The 13,842-nt window shown below is 35.6% G+C and overlaps 1 protein-coding gene and 1 long non-coding RNA gene across 3 annotated transcripts; one reads left to right on the forward strand and one right to left on the reverse strand.

Annotated features, from left to right (window-relative positions):
* Positions 1-909: 909 nt before the first annotated feature.
* LOC116708132 (acetylcholinesterase-like) lies at positions 910-13,550 on the reverse strand. 2 transcript variants are annotated; one of them, XM_032545921.1, is made up of 10 exons: positions 13,422-13,550; positions 11,898-12,187; positions 8,695-8,929; positions 6,514-6,646; positions 6,262-6,413; positions 4,118-4,304; positions 3,199-3,509; positions 1,915-2,124; positions 1,681-1,838; positions 910-1,376 (listed from the first exon to the last, which is right to left on the reverse strand). In XM_032545921.1, exons 2-10 carry the CDS (start codon positions 12,178-12,180, stop codon positions 1,288-1,290), a joined length of 1,758 nt encoding a protein of 585 aa, XP_032401812.1. In that variant the 5' UTR covers positions 12,181-12,187; positions 13,422-13,550; the 3' UTR covers positions 910-1,287. The 2 variants fall into 2 exon arrangements, with proteins under 2 accessions (XP_032401812.1, XP_032401811.1); XM_032545920.1 differs by lacking the exon at positions 13,422-13,550 and adding an exon at positions 12,829-12,887.
* Positions 7,200-7,785, forward strand: LOC116708133 (uncharacterized). Its single transcript, XR_004336612.1, has 2 exons — positions 7,200-7,411; positions 7,558-7,785. It is a non-coding gene; the product is annotated as an uncharacterized LOC116708133 (long non-coding RNA).
* Positions 13,551-13,842: the final 292 nt, after the last annotated feature.

The following is a 13,842-nucleotide window of genomic DNA, read 5'->3' on the forward strand; positions in this document are numbered from 1 at the left end:
ATTCAAAATTGATGAAAAGAACTTTGGATTTTGATCTTAGCTTGAAAGAAACTTGAATGAAACATATTAATGCAAAGTTAGACTGCATTAGGTTTTAACCTGCTCTAGTTGCTGCTTCATTTTATTTAAATCTGAGATAGAAAAAAACCCAAACAGTGGTTTCTAAATCCTTACTGCTTATTTGAAATTTTTAGCACATATTGGGAAAAAAAACCCCTTTGAAGTAAAGAGAGTCAAGGGTGCCTCAAACAAATAATGTTTGCATTGCAATGGAAATAAACATAAGAACTACCCATCCATCCATTTTCTAACACCCTTGTCCCCAGTGGGGTCTGGAGGGGTGCTGGTGCCTATCTCTAGCAAATTTTCTGGGTATTTTTTTCTTTTCTATGGACAATAGCACCTAAAATAGTAACGACAATAGAAGGGCAGCATATTCTTTGAGAAAGGTATTGCTTAAGAATCTAACCTTGTGGACACAAACCTTTTTGTCACATTTGTTAGACACTGAGTCAGCTTTCATGTTTGAGGTTAGTTCAGATGACCAGAGTTGTGTCTGTTTGCTACAAGATTGAATAGTAGAGGGTTAGAGCCAGTAAGCTCGAACCCTTGAGTTTTAATTTCTTGAAACTCAGAAACTGACATGAAGTAGTTACTCTGCATTTATACAATATCTGAAAGCCCTGAGGATGATGTAATAGTTTTGTAAGCTTTTGATGGGTTAATAATAAAAGTTCTCATGTGACGTCACACTTCAGTGAACTTTGTAACTGATAGCCATCTTGGTAGGCAGTTGCTATGGAGTTGCTATAGCAATAACAAACAAACTACAAGTTTAGAAATAGCTCTTGCAAATGTAGCTTATAAAGCTTATAAACAAGAGAGAGAGAGAGAGACTGACTACTGGACCATTTTCTGTTGCTATTTTTCCATTTTTATTTAATAACAAGGTGTTAAAAAGGCCAAGAAACAACTGGTGACTTCTTGTGTGTCTATAACAAATAAAAAAACAGCCAATGGCACACAGCAAAACTTGTTTTAACAACTATTTCTAATAAGCATAGGAAGCAAGTTATTCAAACAGTGTAAAAATAGTTTTAAAGGGCCTTTTTTCAAACTATGATTTTCAGTGAACCCTCAAGTAAAACAGGCTATAGGGCCCCAAGGATCAACATATAGCCTTCAGGTGGTGCTCTGATAATATTTGACATATTTAAGAAAAGCAAGCACCCACCTGTTACACATTAGACATTAAACACATGAACTAAACAGAGAGCAGGAGCTCGGTTAATGGGTTAAACTGATAACTAACAAAATAAGAGGGAACACCCAATTGTGGTGAACAATCCCACTTGAAGTGCACTGCGGCTTGGAATCTGTGAAAGACAAAGAGCAAAGAGATTGTGTGTGGGATTAAGTAATCTTTCACAAGGAATAGCTTCAGTTACAAACTTTAATTTCCTCTTTGAGGTGAAAGAGGAAATTTCAGCTCAAATTCAGCTGAAATTTCATAATTTTTGTTTAAAAAATTAGAGCAAACCAGAATGGCGAATCTCAACAGGTAAAACATCTCTTTTCGAGATATGAACAAAAACTTTCCAACTAGAGATGCTTTATATGAAACCTAACGTGTACATTTGTGTCAGACTGTGTAGAGGGACTTGTTAGTGTGTGTCTCACCTGATAACTGCTGGTATTTAGGCATCAAATTGTGCCACAAATGACACTCATTAGCTTTTAACCTCTTCTTTACTCTTCTAGTATCGTCATTCAAAGTGACATACTCCTGAGTATCAGCAGTAAACAGCGGCCATTCACCTCCTTTAAACCCTGGATTTCTGAAAAGGTGAAACAAAATAGTTTTTAGGGTTCTCACAATCCCTGCATGACTGACTGAAAATCTGTTTAGCCTACCCAGTCCGGGCAAAGGCGCCAAAGTGATGCATAATCTTCTTGGACACAGTCATTTCATCCCACGTGTACTTAAGGGACTCATTCAGAGGCATCCCAAAGACAAATTCTATCTCGTAGCCATGCATAACACCCGCCCATTTTGGCCAGGGATTTTTGGATGACATTTGGTCAAAAAAATACAAAAATGTATTACCGCCACGTTCTGCATACCTAAAAAAATAATGAAAAGTCAATAAATACATCACATTTGCATTTCCTTAGAAATATTGCCACAGTTCAGAGGTGACATATTTATTTCAGTGCAGATGAAGCCCCAAACAGAAATCTGACATTTGAAACCCTTTTGTCCAAAATGGAACCGCATCTCACTATTCCAGCCACATGCTTTATAGAGTAAGTCATGGTGCTAAAAGAAAAGTATTGAGCCACCTCCAATTTTATTTTAGCTTGTCTTTTTGAGTATCATGAACTCTATAGTAGCTGTATAAATACATATTATGCTTTTGCTACAAGCAGCATCTATAGAATCCATTATTTATTTTTTTATCTTGAAAACCATTGATAACATCAAATAATTACCGTAGTTTAGTTTGACAACTAGAGTTTTTTGTTTTACTCAAATTATCCATTCATAGTTCTGCACTGCAACTAACCAGAACAGGGTTTTTTTTTTGTATTATTGATATTTTTGTAAAGATAAGAAAACATTCATTTCCCTCTTTATCCCACCTTCAACTTTTTTATAATTTGGCCAATTATAAACACAGCCTTATATGCACAGGCATCTTAAAAAAGTGGCAGTGCTCCTGAAATGTATTAAAAATTAATCAACTGAAACATTAGAGTAACTACTGATATTTTAATTACTTATTTCTGGTAATTATAATTTTTGCTGACAGATCATGAAATCCAAAAATAATCCAAAACTGTGGCCTAAAGAAAGGTATGTTAATAACTGCTTAAAAGTTATTTTCAAAAGGCATTTCTATTCTGAAAAACAAGCCTCATCAAAATGCACATTTAGATTTGTTGAATATGACTGTATGTGTTTGAGATTTTATGTCATGGATTTACACAACAAGAAAACCTGTTTGGTTGTCATTTCAATTTCAATTCAAAAATACTTTATTAATCCCAAAGTGAAATTAAGTAAGTTCTATAAATAGTTCTATAAAGTTTTTTGGTATTGCTATCAGGGATCAAACATATGTAGACCACAGTTAGAACAGAGGATGTTTTTCTATATAAAAGCATTTATCACTTAACCTGAAACCTGGAACTTACCGAGTAGCAAAGTCCATTAAAGGACAATTGAACAGCACATCTCCAACCATCCTCCCCATTTCATCACGGTTGGTCTTCATATTGTTTTCATCTTGCCAATCAGTGTAGTGAGAAATAGCGGTTTCTTTAACAATCTCACTTGAATTTGTCAGTACTAGTGGTAAACCGTCCATAAAGTTCTTCCTGGTGATGAAACTTTCACCTTCGAGAGTGAAACCAGGCATTCCATAAAAAAGAAAGTAGGTTCCTTCATCTTTATTCAAGCCTATCAACAGTTCTTTTTTGGGAAGAGTAGTGCTGCTTAACAACGTCTGCAGATGAAAAATTATATGATTAAAATAACTATGTTGGACCAATCCTCAATTAAAAGTTTTCTTGTTGTTAGGTATTCATTGACAAGTTAAGTTTTTTGTTACACATAGGTTTCTAAGACCAGTTTAGAAATTATGTTGAATTGCATTGTTTATTGGCAACGAATGTCACTTTACTAATGAGTAGAACATTAACAGGCAATAACCACACAACTACTGATTTAACATGAGCAAAATATTGTCTGTCCATATCCAAATTAAGATATTTCTGTGACTACAAGTTTACAGTGCCATACGGTGGAAAACCTACAGGAATTTACCATAAAATCTTAATATTAAAAAAATAACTTTGTTCTTTAAGTATGTACTGGAGTTAAAAGATTTTCATTTCCCTTTAAAAGTTTGGAATTCCATAAGAGAGGAGAGAAATAAAGATCCTTGGTCACTGAGACAAGGTTTGCTGTTGTTGTTTAGCAAGAAGTTATTATTTTTCAAATGATAATTTAACATAGCATTCAATATAATTCAAATATTGCAAGTAATATGTCAAACATTTACAATTCTTCCCTTTTTGAAGAAATCTCTTGTACAAACACGTAGAGACTTACTTCTATATCAGATGGTATGACGTCTCCATCAATATGTGGGACAAATGGCATGGTCAAAATTGAAGGCGGAACAAGATTTTCAAATTGCTTGAGTGACATCTTTTCAGGATCAGCATTCAGCAAACAATACTCCAGACGAGCAGGATCATCCACGGGGCAGTCTAGCAATTTTGCTAGTTTTAAGGATCTGTTTGTTGGGAAAGAAGTTCAATAAAGCAATTAGTTAGCACCAAGGAGGAATGACAGTACTATGTAAAGTAAATAATACTGAACATTTATTAAAAATACTATAAAAAAAAAAAGATGGGACAAAAGCTAGCATGAAAAATAGATGTTCTGGGTTTTGGGATTTAGATCAGTCTGTCCTTGGTTAATGTAGTTAAATCACGTTTAGTATTCATTCTTGCATTTAGTTTAGAATTTATTTGCATTCTCACTTATTAAGATCATTTTCTTTTTTATAATTAAAAATTAATACTTGTCCATGTTATGCAGGAGTTTGAAACTTTGATGATTAATGGAAATGGTCGACACTGTAATCAACCATCCTCCAAATGCCAATTTGAACGAGGTGGCTGTTAATACTAATTCAATATATGGGCACAGAGAAGCATATTCACATCTACATAACATGTGACAAAAAAGAAAATATCATATTTACATCCAATTGAGGTCTCCTATCATCTTTTTTAAAGTGGGTCACGCTATTTTTGGAAATAAACTGGTTCAATTTGAGCATTTAGCTTTAAACAATATAAGATGAAAATTGGGTTTGATCCTCTTTAAGTTAACTGACACTGAATGGAATCATATTTCAGTTCAAGTAGGTGAGCTTTGGAAATTTGTAGTTTGGTATTGTCAAATGAAAAAGTTCATGTTGGTGCTGTAAACTTTTGCTCTTCCACGGCAGATCAAAAGTTTGAGTGGATTACCGCTAGGTGTGATAATGCATTTTTTGGAGTCGATCCAACACCAAATACATACAGGGTCAATACCAATACTGATCGTTTTTATTTAAGACTACAAATCTAACAGTAATTGGTGGAGATTTTTAATTGGTGAAATTGGGTGTTTCTTAAAGTTAAAAGATAACTAAAGAAAGCAATTATTTTACTTGATAATATTGATGTTAGTCAGTCAGTTTAGAGTGCGGCCATGCAATTTTTTCCTGATATGAAAAGGTTATGGCTTTATGTCCCTCACCTCATTTTCGCCCTCCCTGTTTGTCCTGTTTGTTGCAAAAAATAACATGATGGACGTTTTTACTTCCGCAAATGTGCCTGTAGTATTTATCTTAGTTGCATGTATTTTAGTATTATTTTAATGATTATTTATTTATTTTTAAAAATTCAGCTGATCATCATTAAAAAACAAACAACCCATCTATTTATCTTGTGTTGCTAGTAACAGTCCTCCCCCAATCAGAACTTCCACCACATGGCTTTGATCAACTTATCTTAGTTTACACTCAAATTTTAGATATCTGTTCATTGTAATTGTTGATGTTTATTTGTAGTTGCTTTAAGGCGAAGAAAATAACTGGGAGTAAATCATTAAATCTGATTGAGATGCTGTGGCAGGATTTTAAATGTCACTGATTCTTGGAACGAATATGGCTAATGGAAATCTTGTTACACTTATAGGTGGCACAACCATTTATTTTTAGTATATCAAGCAGCAATTACTTTTTCACATAAAACTAGGTTGATTTGGATTATCAATTGAAATTAACATTTGAAAACAGTTTTTTATATTTCCTAAGATCATATTTGATATTACAAATAGTTTAGTGATCCATTAAGTGCACTAAAAAAAATCAAAAACATAAGAAAGCTTTGTCTTTTTCAAGACACTGTATTTTTGCACTCAAAATGCTAATTCTTTGACACCCATTGCACTGCATATGAGTGGAAAAGAAAGCTTGGAATGAACGTATCCTTTTATGCTTCATTTCTAAGTTGCCATCAGTACCAGGTGCCAGAACTGCTGTAGAACATGTTCAAAATTACACTTCAGTATCAAATATTTTTTACTATATGGCTATAAGATATTTTGAAAGATAATTATCATACTTCAGAAAAAAACAACTAAATGATCTACACAAAATATCCAGGAACAACTAGCTCAATACTAAGCACACATACCTGTCATATATCTCAGTTTTATTTGCTGTGGCCCATGCTGCATTAGGGATGCCGCTCTGCATCACAGCCCTTTGAAAGAGGCCCTGGCTGCCTGGAGAGAGCAGGTGGAACCCCACAGATGCTGCTCCAGCACTCTCCCCAAATAGTGTTATCTGGAAGCAAAAGTAAATGCCAGTGCATTTACATTAATTCATTCATGGTCCATACAGTATTACTCTGATTTTAGGAAAAATAAGGACAATATTATTTTACCTTGGTAGGATCACCTCCAAATGCAGCGATGTTATCGACCACCCATTTAAGTGCCAAACGCTGATCCAGTAGACCTTGATTTCCCTGGATGTTTGGGTTGTTAGGAATAGCCAGAAAGCCAAGTGGTCCCAGTCTAAAAATCATGACCACAAGAAAAAATTAAAAAAATACTGAAAGCATTCACCATATGTCAATGCTGTACTTAACATATTTTGCTGTCACTTACACCTTAGGTTCAAAGTGACCATTGTTATCATTTTTGCAGATAAAGCGACGTAAAGGATACTTTATCGAAAGTATAGCAGTAACAAGAAAAATTATGACAAAATATGTAAAACGATTCAATTCAAATTCTAAAATGTGATTTGATGAATATACTACTATTATGATATATTCCACTGATACTCTTTTTATTAATCAGACTTTAATTAATCAGAATTTTGCAGTATAGTATTGTTATAATGTTCGCACATTTGGGGTTCGGAATAAAAATGGTGATCGCAGACTGTGCACCGATTAGATGTCCAGGTGACCCCGGGCCAATAATGAAGCCAGGTGATGGTTTGACTCTTTAATCAGCAGAATACAACTACTTAACAGGCCGGATGTGTGTGGACTGAAATGTGTAGGTGTGTGGTTCTACAAAGAAAATGAATAAATACAAATTACCATCCACCACAAACACAGATACTCTTTTACAAACATATTATAATCACATTACTTGTCCTTTTCATTACTATTAAAATTAAATAAAGGAAAAGAAAGCAACTAAATACAATATGGTTTACCATTTTAGAATAGAAATTAGCTTAACCTAGCCTTCACTTATTCTTAAAAAAAAAAATCTAAGAGAAAATGTTCAAAGTACTAAAATACACATATAATGCCACTCAAACATGTCAAATATGGAGATGACATGGAATAAACACAGTCTTTCACCTATGATGTCTCTTTGCCAGGAAAAATATGTATAAAGACTGAGGAAAAACATACATTTTATATTTATTTTAAGTGTTTTTCATTCAGTGGTAGGTTGCAGTGTAGGTACACTGCAACCTACCACTCATATGAACGCACACTCGAAAGAAATCACAAAACCCCCCTCAAACATCACGCCCGCTGACCTGCACAGCTTTTCAACAATGTTTTGCTATATGAAAAAAAAAAAAATACTACCCACAAACGCAACCTGGTGGCGAAGCTAGGAACTACAACATGGATTTCAGAACAAGTATATAGATAGATAAACATCAACTACCGCATTTTCCGGACTATAGAGCGCACCTTACTGTAAGCTGCACCTACAAATTAAAAAATAAATAAATATAAAAACTGGAAACGTAGATATATAAGCCGCTGGTATCTCCTCCGCTCTCGGTTTGCTATTAAGGACGCAGCCATGGATTCGTTCACGCCAAGCTTACGTGCAGCGGCTGTTTCCCTCCTGTACTGCCAGATCGATACTCCTAAACTTAAAAGCAGCATCTTTTTATTCGTGTTGTTTCCATGATGAGAGGGTATGAATGAGTTTGAAGAAATATATCCGTCGTGTCTGCTTGTTCTTCTTCTTGTTCCTGCTTGTTCTGTTGTTCGTGCCTGCTTGTGCTTGTTCTAAATGAAAATTAGCACTTTCTTCTTTTATTTCCAATTTTGACTTCCAATGATTCATTTCCTGCTAAAGAGCCCCCTGGTGGTTGAAGAAAAATCCACCGAAAAGCCGCACCGGACTAAAAACCGCATGGTTCAAAGCCTGGGAAAAAAGTAGTAGTAGTAGAATTTTTTAGTGATTTCACGTCTTCTGGCTGTTGTGGAGTGAATATGAACATGTTTATATTGATGTTTCCAAGATGAACACTGAACTTGCTCTCCTAGTATTTGAGATAACCAGTTCAGTCAAACAGATGTATGAGATGCCTATTGTAGACTTTGTAACAGTGTTTCTCCAATCCTAGTCTTTTGTTCTCACTTTTAACTTCCATGTTCCAGATGACTCTCATGTCTGAACAAATGAGTCAGAAAAGAGTCGTGGAAAACTTGATTCTGTTGACATAAACTTTTTCATTGAAAGCAATGAAAACTTGATGAAATGTTCTTGAGGAGAAACAGCCAAACATACAGAAAGCTGTGTCGCAAGAACTAGGATTGGGTACGCTCGTGGTTTCAATTGAAATGTTTTCTCACCTGTAATTCATAGTTACCACAACAACGTTCTGAGATTTACACAAGAAATGGCCTTGGTAGATATCCAGGGTGGATGTTCCTGTCATAAAGGCACCTCCATATATCCAAACTAATACGGGAACACGATCTGCAGGTTGGGGTGTGGGTGTCTTGAACAGAGGGGCCCAAACATTCAAGTACAGACAGTCCTCACTCACAGGGGTGTTTGGATTCCACATCTCTGCACCTTCAAACCCTGCAACAATATCACATTGTTATTAACAATAAAGTTTGATTACAGCCAGAGTAGTTGCAAGATTATAAAACCTTTGAGTCCATTGAATCCTTAGCCTTTATCACAAGCATTTCACAGATGCAGACCTGTGGCTGCAGGTGGAAACTGATGACAAACTGAAGGGAAGGATAATATGAATGGTAACCAAAGAGTCCAGAACTCAACATCCAAAGAAATTGAAGGTAAACTTAAAGGTCAAGTTACGCCTGGGTCAGAACCCACCATCAGTCATTTGAGCAAAGTGAAATTCATGGGAGACGACCAAGGAGGAAAACAAAACATAAAAATATGAGACTGCGATGTAGGAGAAGACTTATTGACTAGCCACAAAGCTTCTTGGAGAATAACCTTTGGACAGATGAGATAAAACTGGAGTTTTCTGGTAAGGCACATAAGCTTAATGTTCACAGATGGAAAAATGAAGCATATCAATAAAAAAACACCGTCCCTGCTGGGAAACATGGAGGAGGCTCAATTATGTTGTGGGGTTGCTTTTCTATATCTGGCACAGGGTGTCTGGAATCAGTGCAGGGTGTCATGAAATCTGAAGACTATCAAGGCATTTTTGAGTAAATATGAAAACCTAAAACACACAGCTAAAAACACCCAAGAATGGCTAAGAGGAAAACGTTGGACAATTGTGAACTGGCCTTCTATGAGCCCTGCTCACAAAAACCTTTGAGCTACATCTGCCCAACTGGCAGACAGGGAAATGTCTCATGCAGGATATTTTTGAAACACATAGGTTACACATAGGATAATCTACTTGTTTGCCTCAGATATATATCAGTTTAATTGAGGGTACTGTAGTGACCTCCAGTATCAGCATATTATACACTCTACATTAAACAGTAGATAAGAATTTTATGTATATAACAAATTACAGCTGCTGCTGTCAAGGTTAAATCTTAGTAGTGAACAGTGGAATGCCTGATTTGTTGAAATAGTTTTAAAAAAATCAAACCTTTGTTTATGCAAAACCTTTCTACTAGGAGGTTTAGACAGTTACTCTGCTTAGTCAATTATACCAAGGCTGTACAAACCACCACAGATTAGGTCACCCTACTTCCCCTTGATAAGAAAATCTTGTATGGAAACTACGTATGGGTAATATTAAAAATATTACCCATACCTAGTCTGTCCTTCTGTAGGACAGACTACCTAGTCCAGTCTTTACAAAGAGATCAAGCAGTTCCTATAGAGAGATTATTTGTTTGCAAACACAGCGGATGCTCGCTCAGCTTGATTGCAGCAAGGGTCGGTTGGCCTTTAAAAGCTCACTGGTTGCCATGGTTACCCGCATTTATCTTGCTGTTATAACAATAGCCAGCATTTTTTCAGTGTACTACAACTCTTTATCACAGCGTGATAAAATGAATTATGCTACAACATTGACAATAGTGAATGAGATGAGTTCTAATGACCCATAAGCATTAAATTTAGGTGAATCAATAAACGACGAGACAAAATGGCCCAAACGACGGACATTACCCAATACCAACGTGTAATCAATTTGTTCACCGTAAGATCATCAGCAATCATATCTTGAGTCCCTCCAAATAAGATAAACATATAGGTAGTCAGCAATATCGAACCAAAACAGGGATTTCCTAAAATGTAATTGAATTTGAAAAAAAATACTCATATTTACCATGCAAAGGACAAATAAAATACAATAATTTCTTCCTAGTTTGGTCACATTGAGAGGGAAAACAAGAATGTTGCAGCATTCATCAAGGCAGGCGATAAACTAAGTCATCAGAAATTTAAAATGCAGTGAGTTGAATTGCTGCATTCAACCTGCTAATTGTAAATTATTTTATTAGCCTATTGTAGTATTTTTTAGCCTAATCAATGAGAAATTAACTATTGAAAGAAATCTCGGTTCTTTATGTAACATTAGAACCAGCTGAGTACTGGACCAGAGAGTCCTACCCAACTCTCCAGTCGTGTCAGTAATACTGTATGTCATGATCAACAGTGTCAAGTGCTGCACTGAAGTACAACAGAACCAGAATTATGGTTCTTGCACAGTCTGTATTTATATGGATGTCATTGAACACTTTGACGTGGGCAGTCTCAGTACTGTGCTGAGCCCTGAAACTAAAGTTGTTGGTTGTCATTAGGAAGCTATTTCACTCAGCCAATGAAGAAGCGAGTCGGAGCAGAAGGAAGCCATGCTGACGTTAAAACAGAGGCATCTGCTGGCAGCTCTAATTGCGATGGAGTCAGTGAAAACGACCTCAAGCGCAAGGCCATTTTCAGTTACCTGCAGCCTCCATCAAAGACCATGAAACAGTAGTTTAAACACTATTTTTCAATAATTTTGCTGAAGAATGGGAGGATGGAAATTTAAGTTATCGGTAAATGTATCATAATTTTTGTCAAGGTCTTTTTCATTAGTTGTTGCTTGAAATGATAATGTTGAGCCACAATTCCAAGACAATGTCTGATTTTCATTGGTTAATTTTTCCTAAAACTCTACTTATTTCACTTTTGTCCATTTCAAGTTATTTTAGTGACCATTGTGGGATTTTTGGTAATTAACATTTGACATTTCTCTTCCTATGTCCAGTGTTATAGCCAACAGTTTTGAATTACTGGTTTAAAGGACTTTTAAAGGGTCAGTTGATAATTGTGGTTTAAAGAAAGGCATTAACATTTAGGTCATTGCATTTTTCCTCCATTGAGAATTTCTGGCCACTTCAGTTTTGCTACCTCAGTTTTACAAATGTCCCCCACATCCACCTTGCAACAGCAGCAGATCATCTTTTTGTTGTTTTTTTACTATTGTTTTATTTTCCTAAATTTAGTCAATGCAAAGGACAGAACTTCCATCATATTAAGACAAGTTTTTTAATGATAAACAATATTTAGGTGAATTAAACATATTTTGAAATATCTTTATTTGTGTAGTATTGAATCATACCTGGAAACGTTTCATCTCGCAACTGGTAGCAGGAATTTGGTAAATCTTGGGCATTTTTCACATCATCCCAATTATCCATAGGCTCTGGAGGACGGAATCTTCGATATTCAGTAGGCGGCTTTGCATACGGAATTCCACGAAATGCTTGAATATGACCATCTAGCACATTAAATACATTCCCTTGAACTTTTCCATATTTGGTGGTGATTATAGGTTCATTTTCATTGGCAAATGATGTAGTCAGGATGAGAAGCAGCAGAAGCAAAGGCTGCAAGTCTGCCATGGGAAATCTAAGAAGGACAAATCAAAGGAACAGATACCCATTATTATTCATTCAAGAACTAACACTTTTAATAAACAGTGATTTTACTTGATTTTATCCTCCTTGCTATTCAACTATATTCACTTCTTTCATTGTCTGGTTTTATGGGATATTATTTTGTGTGCTGTTTAAATATCCATATCTCTCTATATCTAGTTGTTTTTATTTATATATTATTTCTGGCACATTAAGTTTACGTTTGTCATGTGAAATTTGTCAAAAAAAAAAACATTACAACATACGCTATTCACTTTAAATAGAAACTAATAGAGTTAGAGTATATTATGCTTTGAATCGCTTGTTACAAAAAACATTGCCAAGCACTGTCAGGTGAATTTACTCAATCAGGTTTATTCATATATTGTGCACAATACAGAGAGCTTGTAGGACAATCACTAATGAAGGAGTTCTGGGTGAAAAGCTCTCCCAGGCAGTGATAACACATGAGTTTTATACCAAACTAAGGAATCTAAAACATGGGCGAGACAGTCTGGTTCCCTTGCAGCTGCAGCAAAACAATTTCCAACTTTTGTGTGTAGCCCAAACAGGTTCTTTTGGTGAGAGTTCACAAGCATATCACATAACATGATCAGCAGATGTTTACTTAACATAATTTTCCACCACACGCTGACTCTGGAACACACCGCACACATTTGTCTATGTCTCTTATTTTTGAGTAAAGCTAACATAATCGTATAGTTTCAAATCAAGTAGATCACTTAGCGTCCGAGCCCTGTGCCAGGTGGTCAGGGGCTGAATGCGGTGAGTGGCATGAACGCTGCTTGTGACAGGCGCACAGCCGACAAAAAACTGATCAAGCTGAGTGTGTTGCTATTTCTGCATCGTCTATATTCTTCAAATAGGGGTGAACTCCGAATGCGTGACAGTTCAGGTTACTGGACGTGCACAAGCTCTTGGGGAAGGGAGGGGAGAATGCAAGAGAGTGGGACTCTGAGCACACATGTTCAAACGCATGCAGTAATTATAAAGGCAAGCAACTTAGAAAAGAAAACACACACGTGCACGTCCCCCCCATATATATATATATATATATATATATATATATATATATATATATATATATATATATATATATATATATATATATATATATATATGTATCCACGTTTGACATACATACATACATACATACATACAAACATACATACATACATACATACAAAGTTTTAGGCATGTCTTACCTTGTCAGTCAGTTAAGAATGTATTTGCGTGGACTGAGTCGGGACACAGCCTTAATGAGATGAGGAAGGCGTTTACAACCTTAGGCTAGTGTCTGCCCGGCTGTCCCACCCATAATATGACTTCAACAGCTCCCGCCAACACACAGTCATTACAGCAAAGAGCAACTATTAATAGAAGCATTTTTGGTCACTACGTAATTTTAAATAATAACAATAAAAAATAAGTAAATGATAAAAATCGAATCATTTCAGTTTACTTTATAGTGCTAATTGTGCAACTGATGTCATCTGCTTTATGGGACAAACACGCCCAATTCACCCTCACAAATACCTAAATTAATCCGATAAAACATACACATTTTTTTTAGCACAAATGACAACTAGTCCTAGTTAAAATAAAAATCATTCTGAGTTTAAAGGT

This window comes from Xiphophorus hellerii, chromosome 18, assembly GCF_003331165.1.
Source record: "Xiphophorus hellerii strain 12219 chromosome 18, Xiphophorus_hellerii-4.1, whole genome shotgun sequence".
NCBI lineage: Eukaryota > Metazoa > Chordata > Actinopteri > Cyprinodontiformes > Poeciliidae > Xiphophorus > Xiphophorus hellerii.